The sequence below is a fragment of the Megalops cyprinoides genome, chromosome 7, assembly GCF_013368585.1.
Source record: "Megalops cyprinoides isolate fMegCyp1 chromosome 7, fMegCyp1.pri, whole genome shotgun sequence".
In the NCBI taxonomy this organism is placed as follows: domain Eukaryota; kingdom Metazoa; phylum Chordata; class Actinopteri; order Elopiformes; family Megalopidae; genus Megalops; species Megalops cyprinoides.
Genome location: NC_050589.1, coordinates 10,512,141 through 10,531,625, shown reverse-complemented (window position 1 = coordinate 10,531,625; position 19,485 = coordinate 10,512,141). Strand labels below are relative to the sequence as shown.

General features: G+C 47.0%; 1 protein-coding gene across 1 annotated transcript in view; it reads left to right on the top strand.

The window, feature by feature from the left end:
- Positions 1 to 17,610, top strand: part of prickle3 (prickle homolog 3) — a 30,042-nt gene extending 12,432 nt beyond the window's left edge. The window contains exons 3-12 of the mRNA XM_036532734.1: positions 8,503 to 8,686; positions 9,792 to 9,905; positions 10,193 to 10,330; positions 11,627 to 11,830; positions 13,425 to 13,611; positions 13,917 to 14,243; positions 14,745 to 15,053; positions 15,464 to 15,856; positions 16,559 to 16,890; positions 16,936 to 17,610. Coding sequence (XP_036388627.1) covers positions 8,503 to 8,686; positions 9,792 to 9,905; positions 10,193 to 10,330; positions 11,627 to 11,830; positions 13,425 to 13,611; positions 13,917 to 14,243; positions 14,745 to 15,053; positions 15,464 to 15,856; positions 16,559 to 16,890; positions 16,936 to 17,013 — 2,266 coding nt within the window. The 3' untranslated portion in view covers positions 17,014 to 17,610. The remainder of the gene's footprint in view (positions 1 to 8,502; positions 8,687 to 9,791; positions 9,906 to 10,192; positions 10,331 to 11,626; positions 11,831 to 13,424; positions 13,612 to 13,916; positions 14,244 to 14,744; positions 15,054 to 15,463; positions 15,857 to 16,558; positions 16,891 to 16,935) is intronic.
- The last annotated feature ends 1,875 nt before the right edge of the window (positions 17,611 to 19,485 follow it).

Here is a 19,485-nt window from a genome sequence, read left to right as displayed (position 1 = left end):
TAGCTCAAGCTTCCGTTCCTGGTTCGTTGAAGATTGGAATGTTCTTAAGAAGAATGTTGTTAAGAATACCAGTCTTCCAACAATCATTTCAAATGCAAGTATGCAATGGAATTTATGCAGAACTAAGATGGAGCAAGGAGAATTATGGGAGAGAAGCATCTCTGTGCTGTTTCTGAGAGAATTCCACCCCTTGTTCACCATAGAATTAGTCAGACGGATTGTCTTCAGGGTTGTTACATTTTTTTTTTCCTTGCTCACCCTAATAGCAGGCCACCGGTCTTACCGGTGCTGGGGTTCTTTCAGCTGAGCCGTGGGAAGAGTCGCCACAGTGCAGCCAACGGGAGAGAGGCATTAAGAGATAAATGAGCACGCTACCACTTCTAATCACAGCAGGTGACTAGAGGTAGACTGTGTCTTTCTGAAAATCCTGAGCCTATGACAACATATGAAGTCTGGGGGATTGTCCTGACTTGGGCAGACACCTGTGTTCAGCAGGATGTCATATTCCAATATCAAAAAGAAAATACTGGTCACACACAGCCTTTGTGTACAGCAACAGTAGAGTAGAGGGGTAATCACAGATACTGGGACTGATGGGTGAATGCCATCCCCATCAAAATGCATCGTTTTTTTTTTGACCGTTAACCTCTCACATATGAAATGTGACTGCTTGCTAACCACAGTGATGCTGTTCATTGCCACAGTTAGGGGCCCACGCAGCCACGACCCTGCAGCTTACATCACAATAGACCCCATAGCAACTCGGACTGCTGCTGGAACTCTCTGAAATTCCACACAAAGAATTCCAAAATGACTCTGGCTTAATGTCCATGAACACTAGTATTATGAAGGCAATGAAGATTAAGAAGGGTGTCCCATACCATCAAAGCTACTGACATCATACAGTGTAAGTTATATAGACAGCTACAGCCATCTACCCATGAAGTCAGATGTATATCTGCATTGCCGGTGGCTGTGATTGTTTCAGATGCGACACCTCCTGCAGGGCACAGCAGCAGATAAATCCTGCTCGGGTGATGCCCAACAAACATTTACCTGGGAAAATTAAAAATGCTAAAATGAGATGAGTGTTGATGGCCAGTGCCTAAAGATGTAATTAATTTTCATCGTACTTCAGAATTCACATCAAAGTTGACAGGTTTGGCTGTGTTGTGAAATACCGAGTTAAGCGTAGCTCAGCACTTTTCAAATGCACATTCTGTAATGATTTAAGGAAGTTAGTAACTGAATAACCCTTTTAATTCAAGACACTGCAAGCCTGAACTTGTCTTTTAGGGAACAACACATAGGGGGAAAAAAACAGAAACGCAGAAACGGAGGGCTGTAAGTGTGTGTAACACCTGCTCCTCCATACGCGCACTTAAGAGACCCGGGCTAAGCCAGCCAGGCAGCTAACCAGCGGAAAACAGGCGGCGTGGTCATCAATCTTGTCCAATAAAGAGGCAGGGGAAGCGGCGCGGTGCAGAGCGGAGGGGTGTAGGTCCGCCCCCGTGCAGCTGATCTCGCTGCCATGCGGAGGGGATTGGGTTATCCCTGACCCACAGGTCCCCGGAACACAGACCCGGGGCCCCGAGTCACTGGCCCAATTAGGATGGGTGAAGCCGGCGAGGGCACTCCCCAAATGCAGCCGCACCCCTCAGGAGAGGACCCATCTGCTTTAGAGAGGAGTCTAATCTGAGCCAAAATGCTGCTCTCCTTTTAACTGTGACAGAAATGATCAATTGCCCATTCGGGGGAAAAAAATAATAAAAAGGGTTTGGTTAGACTTTGGGATTTAATTATTAAAGCCAAGCCCTAAATTGCAGACACTTCTAATTAAATTTGTATTCATGCTATGGAAGGGATTTGAAAGTTACTCATGTAGGACAGTCATAAAACATTTGCATAAAATCCACTGCAAATGGCTTCTCTGGACATTTCTATAAGATGATTGGTGGAGGGCAGGGACTTACCTCCTGGCTAAGATTCTGTGAGTCACATGATGAAAATCTAGAAATTATACCATTCCCGAGAGAATGAAAGGAAGGAGAAAAAATAAGCTCAGCTACTAGACATAATGCATAAGGTAAATGTTGTATCATCTTAACTTTATTGAACTGTCAGAATCGTAAATACTTTGTTTTAGACTGATTGTTTTTTTTGATATTTCAGCCTTCCCAGCAGAGAATGAGGAGGAGAGGTTCAAGCTCAGCCTTGGGGAGAGGGGGCACTGGGAAAAGGAAGGGCAGAGAGGGAAACTATATCATTGCTCATTTAATTCTCAATCACCCTTTAATGACTGACAGCACTGCACCCATCTGCCCCAGAGATGGGTGGGTGGATGGACGGAGAGAGGGAGGGTCACCAGCAGAGCCACACTCTTAGAGGAAAAGATGAACAGGGGAAAAAAGAGGTGTGAGGTAGTTGAAGAAAGGAAAAGCGATGGATAAAGGGTGAGAAAGGAGAGATTGACAGGCATGGAGAGCTGTAAGACCCCGTAACAATGTGCTCTTTATGTGTGTGTCTTGATTGACAGGTCACTGAAAAGTGATGGACAAGGAGGTCGAGTATAGTGGCACTGAGAAAAACCCCACAATGCCATGCATGGACAGAACAGTCACACTCACACCCTGATCTCCTCTGTCCTCTGTTGTCCTGTACTCAGTACAGGGGACAGTGGGGATTGATGCTTAAGAGGCCCTGGTCCAGTGAGCTGGAAGTTACTGGCTTAACTTCCAAGCACTGCCACTGTCCCCTGGAGCTAGGAACGTAACCTGCCTGAATGACGTGTTTAGTGGTATAAATCGATAATATGTTTTTTTTTTTAAAAAAAAAAAGCTGTGCAAGTCAGCTTGGATGAAGCTTTTGAGTAAATGGATAGCAATTATAGGGGGCTACGTTTCACTTATATGTTGATGACCTGCATGACAGTTTGTGAATATGAAACGGCACAGAACAGGCTGCATAGCTTTGTGTATGTGAGAGAGTGAGAGAGTGAGAGAGTGAAAGAGTGAAAGAGTGAAAGAGTGAAAGAGTGAAAGAGTGAGAGAGTGAGAGAGTGAGAGAGCAGAGACTTGAATCTGCGGGTTTTGAAGTTGAGGAATAATGCGCTATATCTGCATACTAGGAGCAACCTGTAGTGGCACAGATGACTTGAATGAAAGGTCCCTGAGTGACAGGTTTGATTGTGTGTGTGTGTGTGTGTGTGTGTGTGTGTGTGTGTTTTTTTTTTCTCTGTTAGTTTTGCTGCTGCTCTATTGTAAGTGTGTGAGTGGGTGTGGGAGGGGCAGGTGGTAGTGTTTGTCCATTGTTCAGTCCCTCAGTGCCAGTTGGAGGGAAGGAGAGTGTGAGAGAGAGGTGGAGGGTAAGATCCTGCTGTATACTGATGCACAGAGTCAGTCTCTCACAGACACACTGAGCATCTCTCCACAGCAAGGGCTGTCACAGCACCTAGGCACTCCCTCACAGATATGCCCAGGTGACTCAGTCCCTCAGAGGAGAACAAAACAGCCAGGCTCCATTTGAAGGGTTTCTTTTTTTGGGAGCTCTGATGATGTTTGAAAAGCAGTATGGATTACCATGCGACTTTGAGAAAAGGTAAACATCTTGAAATGTTCCTTCTTTTCTCTCTAAGTGTCATGAGGATGCTGATTACAGTATGTGGTATTTCAGTAGAGTTCCTCACTCTTACTGGTTGGCATAGCTCTGTGTTGAACTGGAATCTCCAGGTTTCATGCACGGTTAGTGAGCAGGGCCAGTGAGAGTAGTCATGCAGTCATGCTGTCTCCCGCAACAGAGACATTAATAGTTAATCTCTTTATGGTTGTGTTTGCTTTGAATGTGTTGTCATGAAATGATTTGCTTCCTGTTGGAGGAATAAGACTGAACATATTTTTTCTGCAGGTCTGTCCCCAGTGTGTAGAGATGTTATTATGTTTAATCTGCTATAATGAATCTATTTGAGAAATGTGTGGGTTTTTGTCTGGTCTTCAGTATATTTAGGTGACAGTGCAGATTGTCTTGAAATTTACTGATTCAGTAACAAATGTGAGAAACAGAAAAAAAACTTATATGAACAATATAAATCAACTGACTCCAGAACTGAGCTTTTCCACACACCAGGCATCTCTGAAACAGCAGGCCAACTGCACTTAATCCTTTATTGTGGTGGTCTGGATTTTATCATGTTTTACAAACTGTAGATACAGCACTAGTGGCTGCTCTCCTACTAGGGAAAAATCAAGAGGCAAGAGCCTAAAGGAGGAATCCTCTTTGTCAGTCTGAGGTGTGGGAGAAACCACTGTTTAAGGAAAAGAGCTCCCAGTCTCAGAACTAATGTGTGTGTAATTAGCAGTTAGTAGGTTGGAGTCAATGCGTTTTCATCTAATCTGACCCCAAACCCAATCACAACACCTCTGTCAGTGGTGCACAGTACAGATGGTGCAGGGCTGTAATTTGATTGGGTCAGGAGCTATTGATTTAACTTAAAAACCCAAGACATCTTCAGCATCCGTTTGATAAACCGCACGCCTTCCTTGTGTAGACTTGTTTTGTGGTCCGTTGACCTTTGTGCTCTGTAAGTTTACCCTGTGGCAGCTGTTATAGTACTGCACAGCAGAAAAAGTATGCTTATTTTCACTTCAAATGTGTGCTGTTTGCTGTATAGCAGATGGAAAGTTTGTGATGAGATGGCAATGAGATCATAGCGTTACCCATGCTTTATTGAGATTGATGAGTGGTAGGTTTAATTTGAGCTTGGCACATGGATGGATTTGGAAACATGGAGGTTGATGAAAATAATCAGGATCTTAATGCACCTCAGGGATCTCATGGAGGGTGGATGAGTTTGGGTGACTCCAGGAGTGGAAGAGAGGAGTGAATGCAGGTCACTGCATGGTCTTTTCTCTCAGCATCAAACCCAGAACCCGCGGAGGCAACGTCACGTCTCTCGGAAACTAAAACGCGCTTACTCTCTCTCTCTCGTAGGATGTTCCGAAATCGGAATACCTCAGTTAAGCCGTCTGAGTGACGTTTTGAGAACGTTCCAGACAGTGACTAATTTGGCTTTGAGTAGCTTTGTTTTTCTAGCTGAGAGCAAGAGTCTGGGTAACGCGCCCAGGCTAATCACATCAGAAACATAAATGAATGAGAGACAGGGGAGCTGAAGGGCAGCAGAGAGCTGATAGAGGAAGAGTTAGAGAGTGCCAGGGGAAAAGAAGGAGATCTTCGAGCACCTCCTCTCTGTTCTCCATCAGACTGGGTTCAGTCCCTGCCTCCTGCTGGACCTTCTGCCATTGGACATGGTAGGAGGCCTAATCAGGAGCTGAGCTGTCAGGAGTCATTACCGTGTTTAACCTAATTTCAGCAGACCCAGACTATAATCCCATTCCTCCCTCTCACCCCCCCCCCCCCCCCCCCATCTCTCTCAGATTTCTGAGGTGAACGTATGTTTCCCTCTTATTTGCCTCAGCTCTTCTTTTGGAGGGAAGTGTAACAAATTGAACAATAATTGCATATTGAGTTTCTTCTTTCTTGGCAAAGTGAAGCAGTCCATCTGTATGTCTCAGAGGGCTTACCAAGATACACGAGATACCTAAATATGATATAAATATGAAAATATTTGGTGTTCATATTGAAATTTGAGTGTGTTGCTTATAAACTAAATAATTCAAACAGGAGAGGCAAGTAAATGGAGCAGTCTGATTTCACTGCTGAAGGGGAATCTTGTATTTATGTTTTAAATGTTTTAGTATGTAAGGATCTTTTTTGTGGTTTCCTGTTTTTTAAACTGATTTCTTTTAGTCATTTTCCTCTTTACTCATGCTCTTCGACAGCTTTGTAAAAGTCGTTTGCTCTCTCTCTCTCTTTCCCTCTGTCTGTGTTGTTGTGTTTTCTTATTGTCTGTGCCTCTCATCCTCCTTGCTTTGTCGCTCAGTATCACGGGTAGATGGCTGTAGCTGTCCATATAACTTACACTGTATGATGTCAGTAGCCTTGATGGTATGGGACACCCTTCTTAATCTTCATTGCCTTCATAGTACTAGTGTTCATGGACATTAAGCCAGAGCCAGTTTGGAATTCTTTGTGTGGAATTTCAGAGAGCTTCTGAAGCAGTTGTGTGTAGAGTTGCTATGGGGGCTATTGTGACGTAGAGGAACATGCTTGTCCTGTAGGTTTACAGAACAGTGTCACATGGAGGGTTCCCTGTCAGCTCCCACCTTGGTTCCAGCACGCAGGTTTCAGCGCGGCCGGCTGTCAGGCCATCTGTGCCAAAACGCCGCGGTAGAGGATTCCGGTGAGGCCAGATTGTAGGAAGCAGCAGCAGAGTTTGGCCGCTGTAGCTTAACCTGACATGACCTGGTGTGTTTGTCATCGCTCATCCTAGGGCTGCTTCTTGGAGTTTTAAGGATCTGTGAAAGCGAGGCGACGTGTGTGTGCTCGCTTGCGTATGTGCACGAACACGTTCCTTACGAAATCGTGAGTCTGTGTCCTTGTTCATGTGAGAGGTAGAAAGGTGACACTTTTTTTTTTTTTTTTTTTTTTTTTCTTGCTGTGTTGTGAGAGCACGGGAAAATGCTAATCACAGGAATGCTGCAGCTTTCTCCGCAGTGAAAGTAATCTGCAGATCACAATGTAATGCCTTGTCTGTGCACAGCGCTCTTGGGTCTGTATATCAATGGGAGCTTCTGGGAGCTGCTTCTGCTGAGTTATTTGTCTGGGACTGAGGAAGACAGTGGGAGGAAAGAATGTGGGTTTTATACACAAGAAGGGATTGCTGTCCAAAGGGGATGGAAAGTCCAAGCAAAGCTGCTTTGTCCCCATCTGTGCCTCAGTGCAGGGCCTTAGGCCACAAATACCCCACTGAGTGATTATTACGCAGTTGGACAGAGCACAGTGCAGCGGCGTAGCAGGGCGGTGGGTGGGGGGGGGGTTAGCAGTCTCTCTGACCTGTGCAGAGACCAGAGACACTGACAGGAGCAATTACTCTCACACTCCGCAGCACTTAACTGGCGACTTCACAGAAAACACAAGGTAGCGTGATTAAGAAGCCTGCGACTCTAAGCAGGTCACAGCGCCGGGGGTTACAATGACATTTTTTAATGTCTTGTTAAGGAGAAATAATTGGTGCTCACTTGCAGTGCACTGAATGGTGTATTTCTTTTGGCGCTTTCACCCGATTGTAAAACCTGATGTTTGAAGTGAACCCTGTTCAACACCATGGCTCGCCCTGCAGAGTCTGGTGCGGGTGGGTCCTGTTTGTGACTCATGTGTTTTACACGATTTTTCTCTAAATTTAAATTTATGTAAATGAAATTTAGACCCGTCCACAAAACGAAACGCAAACGAATCCAGCTCACATACACAAAGCAGCACTCTGCATTTCAATGCTCCAGCTTCTCCGAAACGAGTAAAACGGCTTAATTGCAAACCAAATGATTTTAAATGGATTAGGCCATCCGCTGCGCGGAGGGACTGATTAATACAGGAATATGAAATTATTAAAACAATTTTAACAGGGCTGTCACAGAAAACTGAAAATGCAAATGGTCCTGATGTGATGGAGTGAGATGCATAGAATAAATAGGTTTTTTTACGGGGTCATCAGTCGATGCTGTGTGATGACCAGAATCAGGTCAAATGTTCCAAAGCCATAATCACGTGTTAGAGTACATTCCAAAGTGACTCAGAAGGGTTGCTGTCACTGTTGTGTTAGTTTAAGTGGGTCTAAACTGTATACTTTTTTTAAAACAAGGAGGGCAACCATGCACTTTAGTAATCATTCAGTTTTTTGTGTTATGTTACTGTTTGTCTGCATATTGACTAGACAGGCACCATTTTTCTGAGATGCTACATTGCTCCTCACCCCAGTACTCTGCTGTCACTTGGTAGCTGGTAGATGGTGCAGAAAGGAGTAAGTGTCCTGCTGGAATGCACTGAATGGCTCCTGGTTCCCATTCCGTACTGTGGAGCTGCACACAGTTGCAGCTGTTCGGCTGTGCATGTGGGACTGTATGTGTATGTGCACATGCAGGAGTGTGTGTGTGTGTGCGTGCGTGTGTGTGTGCGTATGTGCATGCCCGGGAGTGTATGTGTGGGAGTGGGGGTGTGTGTGGGAGTGGGAGTGTGTGTGTGTGTGTGTGTGTGCGCGCGCGTGCGCATGCAGCATGCCGCTGCATAAACAGCTGCATCTGTGTGCTGGCTGTGTACCTCCAGGCTCTCAGTTGCCCCATTGTTGACAGATTGCTGCTTTAACCTTTGTTTCTCGCTTATAAATTGAACCAAAGCTGTCTATCTTTAGCCTGTGGCACACAGATGCCTGACCTCTTTCTCTCTCCCTCTCTCTCTCTCTCTCTCTCTGTTTAAAAAGAATGCACTGCATTGACCACAGCTGTGTTAATCTCTTTCGACTCTCCTAAATCTGAATCCCTCTCTCCTGCTCTGTCATTCTTTATCTGCCGAGCAGATGCGTGTTAACCCTTTCCTCTCCTCCTGCCCCTGCAGGAAGATCTGCGTCCACTGCAAGTGTGTGCGCGAGGACCACGTGATGCGCTCTGTGCCGGGGCAGCTGGAGAGGATGATGATGAAGCTGGTGTCCGACTTCCAGAGGCACTCCATCTCCGACGACGACTCGGGCTGCGCCTCCGAGGAGTACGCCTGGGTCCCGCCCGGACTCAAACCCGAGCAGGTCAGAGCCGAGCCCCGCCCCCCGGGCAGGAAACAGGGGGGGACAGCCAATCAGAAATAAAGGATGTGGCACTGTGGTCGGCCCCTCCTCTTCGGTCAGATACAGGAAGCACCAGAAGGGCTAAGGGGCAAACAGTGAAAGACAAACACGCACACACAAAGCACCGCAAACCTGCAGAACACCAGCACACACACACACCACAGCTACCAGAAAACTGGAAAAATCTGCTTTTTTACTAGGACACTTAACAAAGCACTGAAATTTGGTATCACCTTTTTTGACGCGCTGTCAGTATAGTAGACCAAGTTGCCATTAAAAGACATAAGGAGACTTTCCCCTTATTTAATCAGAGTCACTTAGCAGTAAGCTAGCACCTTCTTAATGGAGTGTAGGCATTAATATTTTATCTGGCCAGCATTTGATTGGCTAAACGGTTGCTCTATACTGTTTGGTGTGACTAGCCTTATTCTGCGGAGTGTATTGTGCAGACAGGGCTTTTGTGCATTGGGAAGGTGTAAGATTACCTTCCCCCTCTCCGTTTCTGTCTCTCTCTCTCTCTCTCTCTCTCTCTCTCTCTCCCTCTCTCTCTCTCTCTCTCTCTCTCTCTCTCTCGCTCTCTCTCCCTCTCTCTCCACTTCTCTCTGTTTCTCACAAATACACACACACACAGTTTTGTGTCTCTGTTCCTTTTGGTCTTGCTTTCTCTTCTTTTCCCATTCCTTTCTCACTATATCTCTCACACACATGAACAAACACAGACGCATGTGGGATAAAAGCAGACCACACTACCGCTTTACATCTGCTGTGTTAATGAGAGGGTACAATCACCGATAGTTTAATGGCCTACTTTCCCATGCATCACCCACCAACCCCCCCCCCCCCCCCCCCCACACACACACACACCTCACACACACACACATACACCATACACACACACATACACACACACACACACACACATACACACACACACACACACACACAACACACACAACACACACAACACACACACCACACACACCACACACACCACACACACCACACACACATACACACACACACACACACTGCACTTTTGTGTCTCACTCTCTCCTTCTGTGTGCAGGTATACCAGTATTTCAGCTGTATTCCAGAGGACAAAGTGCCTTACGTGAACAGCCCTGGAGAAAGACATCGCATTAAACAGCTCCTACACCAGCTGCCAGCCCACGACAGTGAGGTAGGATTCCCCCTGCTCACAGCCATTACGTACACACAGTCTAAGCGGTATTCACATGCAAGGATACATACACACTCACTCACTCACTCACTCACTCACTCACTCACTCACTCACTCACTCTCTCACTCTCTCACTCTCTCACTCACACTCACACTCACCCACCCACTCACTCACACTCACTCACACTCACTCACACTCACACTCACACAGTCACATGCAGGGATGCGCACACACACGCTGTCACTGATGGTATCACAACAGGCATGTGTGTGTCCCCCTCTCACAGCCTCAGTACTGTAACTCTCTGGATGAGGATGAGAAGAGGGAGCTGAGGCTGTTCAGCCAGCAGAGGAAGAGGGAGAATCTGGGGAGAGGCACCGTGCGACTCTTCCCCGTCACCATGACTGGAGCCATCTGCCAACAGGTAACAGACAGGGAGGAGAGAGGGGGAAGGGTTATGTAATGAGGAGGGCAGGGAAGAGAGAGGGGGAGGGGTTATGTAATGAGGAGGGTAGAGAAGAGAGAGGGGGAGGGGTTATGTAATGAAGAGGGTGGGGAAGATAGAGAAGGGGAGGGATTATGTAATGAGGAAGGCGGGGAAGAGGGAGAAGGGGAGGGATCATGTAATGAGAAAGGTGGGGAAGAGGGAGAAGGGGAGGGGTTATGTAATGAGGGGGTGGGGAACAAAGAAGGGGAAGGATTATGTAATAAGGAGGGCAGGCAAGAGAGAGGGAAATGGACTGTGTTATGGGGAGGGGGAGAGACATAAGGGGAGGGATTATGTAATGAAAAAAGGTAGAGAAGGGGAGGGTTTATGTAATGAAGAGGGCAGGGAAGAGAGAGAGGGAGGGATTATGTAATGTGGAGGGCAGAGAAGAGAGGCACTGACCAAGATTATGTTTGTGCAGATTCCCCTGGGTTATCATATACCAGGCAACCATGCATGTGTTCATTAGCTCTGTAGCTAATTAACTTTTGCATGTTTTTTTTTTCTTTTCCAATATTGTGTAGCTAGCCAGCTATTTCCTCCCTCATAAATGCGATTTTGCAGTGGTTTGCCCCTTAGCTAAGCTAATGACTTGCATTAGCTATCTAGCACCTGAAGTGTCTGAAGAGTGTAACATGAAAACTGAATCACTCAAGAAAAAAAAGATATAAATATCACAACCAATGAAAGGTTTCCATACTTTCGTATTTCTCATTTGGCCATTCCTCTTTGACAGCACGGTCAAGGTGTTTGTAGGAACATGCAGTGAAGGTACTTTCATGCCTGACATTACCTAGTGCACCTCTCCACAGCAAGAAGGTTACCAAATACAGAGGCAGCCAGTGAGCGGAGGTAGCCATTAGCAGGTCCCGTCATGCCTTTCCAAAGGGCGATGGGAGACAGGAGAGGACATTTTCCAGCCATCCCAGAAGGCGCCAGTAGAGTCCTGCTAGAGCCAGATGCTAATTGCATTTGCTTTCACTCTTAAACCTGTCTGCTGGCTCCTAACGCATTGTTTCACATGAAACCTGGGAGTGTGAACAGGGTGAGAGATAGTGTTTACGTCACAAGGAGGTCAGTGAGGAACGAGAGTATGATGTAATAAAGAACACGGAACACAGAGCAGACAGCACGCAGGGGGTTGATAGGAGTGAGAGGAGAGAGGGCTGGAGAGGATTAGAGGTGAGCAGTCAGTACTTCTCTCTGTTCTCACGCTCACCCCCCCCTTCGCAGTGCGGCAGGCAGATCCGGGGGGGCGACATCGCCGTGTTCGCCAGCCGGGCGGGGCACGGGGCCTGCTGGCACCCGCAGTGCTTCCTGTGCGCCTCCTGCAATGAGCTGCTGGTGGACCTCATCTACTTCTACCAGGACGGCAAAATCTACTGCGGCAGACACCACGCGGAGAGGCTGAAACCACGCTGCCAGGCCTGCGACGAGGTGACCGCCGGGGCTCTGTCCCGCTCCGCTTTCCCTGCCTCTCTGTCTGTTTATCCCTTTTCTCCGTCTTTCTCTTTCTCTCCCTCCCTCTCTTTCTTTCTCTTTTTCCCTCTGTCTCTGTCCTGCTTTCCCTGCCTCTTCTCTTTTTCTGTCTCTCGTTCTCCCTCCTACTCTGCTTTCTGCACCCCTCTCACTCTCCCTCTGTCTCTCCGTCTCTCTCTCTCTCTCGCTCTCCTTTCTCTGCACCTCTCTCTGTCTCTACTTTCTCTGCCTCTCTCGCTCTCCCTCTCTCTCACCGTGAAACAGAAACGCAATACACCAGGACCTCCTTCGTGACTTTACTCCGCATGCTCAGAGCTGAAGGCCATTCCACGATCAGAGCTCGGATACACTGTCAGCCTACAGAAAGCGTTTGATTTACCTCAATTACATCCGTCAAGAATAGAAAGAAAGGACTGCACTCATCCGAGTTTTTAGTTTTAGAAGCTGTGTGCTCTTTGGCATGAATGTGGCTTTTCTGCTCCTGAATGCTGGTAACCCTGGGGTGGATGTATGCATTCAGTGAGCAGGGTGTGTTTGCGGGAGGATGAAGGATCGTTTACTGTCCTCGAGGCAACACTGTGGATGTGCTGCTTACGTAAAGCCAAGGCGCCTGAAAATGAAGCAGCTGAAGCTGGAAAGCTGCTGTTGGCGTCTGCTGATGTTTAAGGTTTTTTTTAGCAGCAGTTAATCCAGAAAACCAACATATTTTTTTACAGGACCTTGTCAAACAATGGCAAAAGTTAAAAGAGACTAATTTTTGTATAAAAATGAAACCTGAAGGAACTTCCCACACTAAATCTATCGTATGTTTGCCTTTCCGTCATACTTAAAATACTTAGAGCTGCACATGCATATTCGCACACATTCTCACGCATGTACTCGCCCATCCACACTTAATCATAGTTGCTCTCATGTATCACTATGTCATAAAAACCTTTCAGTGTATCTTACTTTACCAAGCCCTTCAGCCCCTTGCTCAATGACATGTTTCATTTTAATATTTAAAATGTTAAAGCTTGAAAGCGAGAAGTGTTTGCTCTCAGCCTCAGAGGTACAGATGCGGGTGTTCGGCCAGATAAACCATGAGACAAAAAACACAAGATACTGTCCGCACACTGCAATAACGAATCACACTCAAAAGATCTACTGAAAATATTTATTTCATCAACTTACGTACATGAAATATTTTGATAGACCTAAGTGTCTGTTGCGTTGTTGCAGTGTGCAGCAAGATTTTTGTTTCCTTTTCTCAATATTTGGGACAGCAGTGTAGCATAATGGTAAGGAGTAGGGCTCCTAAACGAAAGGTGGCTGGTTTGATCCCCTGCTGGGGCACCCCAGAATTGCCTCAGTAAATATCCAGTTGTATAAATGGATAACGTACAAACTGTAACCTATGTACGTTGCTGTGGATAAGAGTGTCTGCTATATGACAATAATGAGATGTAATGTCATTTGAAAGGTTGTAATTCTGTCATAAACCCCGCCCCTTGGTTCCGTGCCCCTCCCCTTACCCACCCCTTGCCCCTCCCCATGCCCCGCCCCCTCACAGATCATCCTGGCAGACGAGTGCACGGAGGCGGAGGGCCGGCACTGGCACATGAAGCACTTCTGCTGCTTTGAGTGCGAGGCGGCGCTGGGAGGGCAGCGCTACATCATGAGGGAGAGCAGGCCGTACTGCTGTTCCTGCTACGAGTCCCTGTACGCGGAGTACTGCGACACCTGCGGGGAGCACATAGGTACTGCGCCCTGAGGCCTGAGCCTGTCTGCGTGCCTGCGGGAATGCTGTATGGTGTCAGCTTGCAGTTTGAGAGGTTGTGTGTGTGTTTACGTGTGTGTGTCAGTGTATAAGTGTGTGTGTTTGGGTCCTCCTAAAGATGATGAATGCAGATGAATGACTAGTTGGCACTGTAGCTCACTGGAATCCAGCTGTGGGAGGTGGTTTTATGAGCTTCAAAGAATGAGCAGTGTGTTTATACCAACCCCCGAGCATCGGCTTCATGTAAAGCTAAGCACACGCCCCCTCCCCCCCCCGCCTCCTCAGGCATCGACCAGGGCCAGATGACGTACGAGGGCCAGCACTGGCACGCCTCAGAGGCGTGCTTCTGCTGCGCCCGCTGCCGCCTGCCGCTCCTGGGGCAGCCCTTCCTGCCCCGCGGGGGTCTGATCTTCTGCTCGCGCCCCTGCTCCCTGGGCGAGGACCCTGACAACTCCGACTCCTGCGACTCAGCGTTTCAGAGCGCCCCATCCCAGCGTCGGCGCGTGGACTCCGCGGGAAAGACCCCGGCCCGTCAGCACCAGCCGGCGCCGCCCGACGGCTCGCCCGCGGACCTGGGGAGGAGCTGTGGAGCCACGGAGCTGGAGAACGCAGGTACTGAGAGAGAGGGAGGAGGAGACAGCGGCAGTGAGCAGATTAACTGTGGCAGGGTGCCCTCTAGTGGAGAAACACTGCACAGCCACATCCATGTTTTTTTTTTTTTTTCTTCACCAATTTTTTTCTAGTTTTTAGTTAGTGTAGTTGCCCACACAGCCATATCTCCTCTGGCTCTGGGGGCATAGCTCTGGGGGCATAAATTATACATTGAAATGTAGGAAAAATTGTGCAGCTTCTCACAATGCCTTCAGTTCAGTACTGTGATGAAGGGTTTTATAGTTATGAGCCTAATTAGTAGCAGAGTTTGGCTCCACTCTAAGCCACGTGACCACACTGCTTTCTCCCCAGCTGCGGAGCCACGTCAGACACAGACGTGCGTCCCTTTTGCGCGTACGGTCAACAACGCAAACATACACCCACACATTGCATTTTCTTCAGGAAACGCGCGCAAATTTAGCTTTAACTACCCCTTTGCACCTTTGTTGTCCTATCCCACAGGGGTCCCCAGCTCCACACCACAGCAACCTTTACCGAATGGAGTTGCCGTGCTGAACGGACACTCAAGAAACTCCCCTTCCCCAATCCCACACATCCACCTAACAAACGGTTGGGGATACTTTGGGCCTGTGGACCAAGCAATTACCAGCTTCTATCCGGGAAATGACAGAACTGAGCAGCCAGTCAGTGGTTCGGAATTTTCCGGGGACTCGAATGACTATAGCTACTATGGCCACTCCCCGCCACGGAGCACCTCAAGAGGAACGTCAACCGCAAAGGACTGTGGGAGCACAGAGCCGGGGGAGCCAGGTGTGTGTTTCACAACTTATTTTTCAAGTCCTCATTTTCAGTTGCTACATTTATCCAAGGTAACCAGCAGATACTCTCCAGACAAGAACAAAATGTTCTGTAAAATGTAATCGTATTAAAACACATCAAGGTTCAGTTGTAGGCAGGAGAATATAGTCTTCGTGGTTCTTATTTTGATTGAGAATTTCTTGAAGTATGAGCTGTTATTCTCACTCTCCATGAAATTTTATCAACAGAAATGTAAGTGATCTTTATTTACTGTAAATAAAAATGAGTGAGAGAGTGATCGTAATCTTATCAGACTGTCACAGATTATTACATCAGCCTGAGACATGTACCTAATTTAAACATGTCAGCTTCATGGTTAATAGCAAATTTCTTATTCTCCCCTCCCCGCCTCCCTCCTCCAGCGTGTCACTCTCAGGTGTACCCCAGGCCAGTTTCGGGGAGCCATCTCTGTCCAGTAGAGCCTGTACCCAGCCTGACCCCCCAGACTGTAGACCCCACTGCCGAGCTCCGGACCCAGCTCAACCAACCAGAGCCCCCAGCTCCACCCGACGTACACCACCCACCCCCTGCCGCCCAATCAGGTCGCAGTGGTAGTGCCAGGGTCAGCTTCAGGGAGCCAATCAGCTGCAGCTACCTGGTGGAGGAGGAGGAGGAAGAGGAGGATGAGGAGGAGCGAGAGGAGGGTCTGGAAGAGCAGGCTGAAGGAGAGGAAGCGACAGGCGGCTTTGGGAGGCGGCTCCGTTTCCAGAGGCAGGCTCACAGACCCGGGATTCCTCCACAGATGGACCTGCTGGGTAAGGACCTGCACACAGATCTACGCGCGGGGCATCCTAAACACACCGGGGTTTCACAGAGCTCCACCCCTGGGCGCACCGAACAAACCTGGCTGTCTGAAGCAGTGCAGCACTTCAGTGTTGCCTATTCTGAACAGTATAATCATGCCACTTTTTCTCATTTTGACTTGCTTTACAAAGTAGAAAACAAATTGAAAGCCAAAGTTGCGATTGGATTTATTTAGCACTTTTCAGCATTAGTGGAATTCTAGCTCAAATCTCGCTACTTCTGGCGTTCTGTGGTTTCATCACAGAGTAACTGAAAGTAAAGGTTATGTGGTTGCTCTAGACCCATCATGCACCTGTATGAATGTGGTAATCTCATAATGCTCCATATTGGGAAATGTCCAGAATATTGTGTGTTGTCAAAACGCTACCCAGAAATGTGGGCAATTGGAAGTGGTATGGACCTTAAGCAGTCCACATCACAGAAAGGTAATATTCTTGCTATGTTTTGTAATGCAGTTGTGTAAATCATCTCACTTCTCTCTCTGCCCCCTGTTCTTTCTTTTTTACTTCCTCCCCACTCTCTCTTTCTTTCTCCTCCCTCCACTCTTCCTTTATTCCTCATCTGTCCTCACAAACCTGTCACCCCCATGTTTCTTAACTCTAATGGCATCTCCCACCTGTCCTCTTCCTTTTGGTCCCCTCTTCTGCTGCCAGTGGATGGACCGTACCAACAGCGTAATTACCGGCGGGGAGGTCGCCTGGCCTCCGACTCTCCGCTCCACTTGGGGACAGAGAGGCGTTTCCGGCAGACCCGGTCCGACCGACCCCGCCTGGACGCCCTGGACTGGCGGGCGGAGCATGGGAGAGGATCGCCCACCCCCGCCCCGGCGGCCCCGCCCCTCACCCTCTATCCTGCCCTCCACAAACACGAGGACTGCTGCTCCACCTGCTCCTCCTCCTCCGAGTCCGAGGAAGAGGGCTACTTCCTGGGCCAGCCCATCCCCCTGCCTCCTCAGCTGCGGCGCCCCCCACAGGCAGAGGAGGGGAGGGACGAGGGGAGGGAGGGAGAGAAGGAGGCAGGGTTGAGAAACAGTCTGAGGAGGAGGGGAAGGGGGAGGACACAGAGCTTCAATGGGAAGGACAAAGATAAGAACTGCATTCTCTCTTAAATCGCACTGGAGCCTCCTCTCTGATGGGAGTCTCTCTCCAGCTTTCCTCCTATATAAACAGCAATAAATCACTTGCATGTAGATCATATACAGTGATGAATCTACCCACAAGCGGTGGGACCTTCCAAGCCACCCAAAGAAGGTGCAGACCAAGTGTCTTGTTTTCATAGACAGAGTATCATAAATACCAGTATATTTACTCTTGCCACATCTAATGTATTTAACTGCTCTTTTACGCACACACCACACACACACATATGCACACACACTCATAGACATCCACAACTTCATAATCAAATTCCAAATGTTATTAGTTTTTTTACTTGTACACTATGACTACATACTTGTTCAAAACTGAATCATTAAGTGTGATGTAAAAGGAGGGTTTTCAGTGTTTAAAATAGGAGTTTTTATCTACATAGAGCTGTGAATCAAAGATCCTACTCCATTAAGAAGTGTATTGCAGCTAAATGGCTAAACATGACACACCCCAAAACTTTCTGTGGTGGATGACTTAGGGAAAACTCTAACATTGTGCCTCACTGGGAAATGTAGTACTGCTTATACTGCATATTATTGCAATTTTTTATGTACCACAATGCATATTATATAATTGTATTGGTAACTTGAATTGATTTGGTCAGCTACTGTGAACCAGAACAATTGCTGTTGATATCAATAATCTATTTAATACCAGGTTCAAACAAAAAAAACTCTATAGGGGGAGAGAGAAAAATAGTTTTCTGATTGTATTTTTCCAGTTTCATACAAGGATTCTAGTACCATAGTTTACCATAGTTTACAGCGTCGATCAAAGGTGTTCCCGCAGAAGACCCCGCCTCTGTCTGTGGGTGTTTGGCTGCGTCTCTGTGGGTTTTTCAGTGCTCACTTAGGATGCAACACGGACAGCAGAATAGGGCACTTCTTTTACCATCCCAGGTTTTTTAAGCACAGCTGCCACTGAGTCTCACTGAGGAGTCCCGAGAGTAGGAACACATGGAGCAGACAGAGCTGGGGAGGCTGTGCTGACGTGCGTTTGCAAGCTGTGTACAAAAGAGTAAACTCCAAGAGAGGTATATATGTATGTTACAGATTTTTAAAAAAAGCGAAGTTAATTTATTTTTATATATATACGCTGTGGTTCTTTTTCCTACTTTTTAAAATGAGCTAAGTCTGTTTGAATACTCGCCCTTCTTGGGTAATTCTTTTTTTTAGCATCTTTGTTGTAACATCCCCGTCAATATTTTTGTTGTGTTTATGACAAATACCCTTATCATTATCAAGTTACATGATACGGCTGGAACCTTTTCGAATTTGGCTGAAATTTTACACAGTGCTGCATCATTTTTGACTTCTGACTGGGTCTCATCAGCGTGGTTATGTTGACCATGTTTTTGGTCAGGTCATAGGGAAGTAATTAAGAGCACTCTTTCGCTGTTGACCTCAAGTAGAATGTGCTTGTTGTCATTAAGGATCGCACCCATGGGCCATTTAAGCAGAAAACATTACCATTGTTCACCTGTCATTAAAAGGCCCATCTCAAAGACACTGTATGCTTTGATCTGCAGTCTGAACCAGGCTTCTATGTCCACACAGCAGCTAAGCTGAGTACCAACCACTACATGATCAAACTGAACTACCTAACAGCTGTTGTCTGGCTTTTTTTCATCTTTGTTGTCTGAACACTGTATGTTTGTATGATCACTACAAAAAAAACTAATAAAAATATAGGTTATTTACAGCTGTTTCTACCTGTTGTGATTTACATAATACTCTGTGTTTAATTAATGGGAAGTCTCCAGCTTCAATGCCTTTCCAGCTTCGACACACACATTCTCATGTGTTTACCTGCTAGGTGAACCTGGTGATAAAGATGCTTTATACTGCAAGCCTTATACACATGAACACACACAGTAACACAGGGCCCTGACAGATATGCATTCAACAAAAATAGAAACAGGAGAGTGTGTCCATGGTGAAGGTTACATCTTTACAGTGTGACAGACCTTAGTGCATGTAAAGCGATGCACTGTTCAAAACTCCTAACTGAAAGCAGAAAGCAGGTTCAGCACCATGCATATCATATGGTGGCTGCTTTTAAAGATCATTTGTCAGCCCATCTGCTACACATGCCTTGTGGAGATGCAACAGCTAACAATACAGCAGAGTTCACATGGAGTCCTATTTCTGGATGTTCAGAGAAAACTTAAAACAGCTGTGGTTACTTGGGCTGTCTACTTATCAACGATTCGATCTTGAAAAAAGTGACATAGCTGATTTTGCGGTCAACATTTTTTTTTTTTTTTACACACTATCTAGATTCTAGATAACATGATGGTTTCTCTGTGTTCAGCTGTGGGCTAGAGACTCTTTGAGGTAACTGAAAGTACACGCCAGACCAGGTGCCTGTGACTCAACCACAGCCACTGCAGAGATCTCCGATGAGACAAATTGCTCAGTAACGCTGGGTTG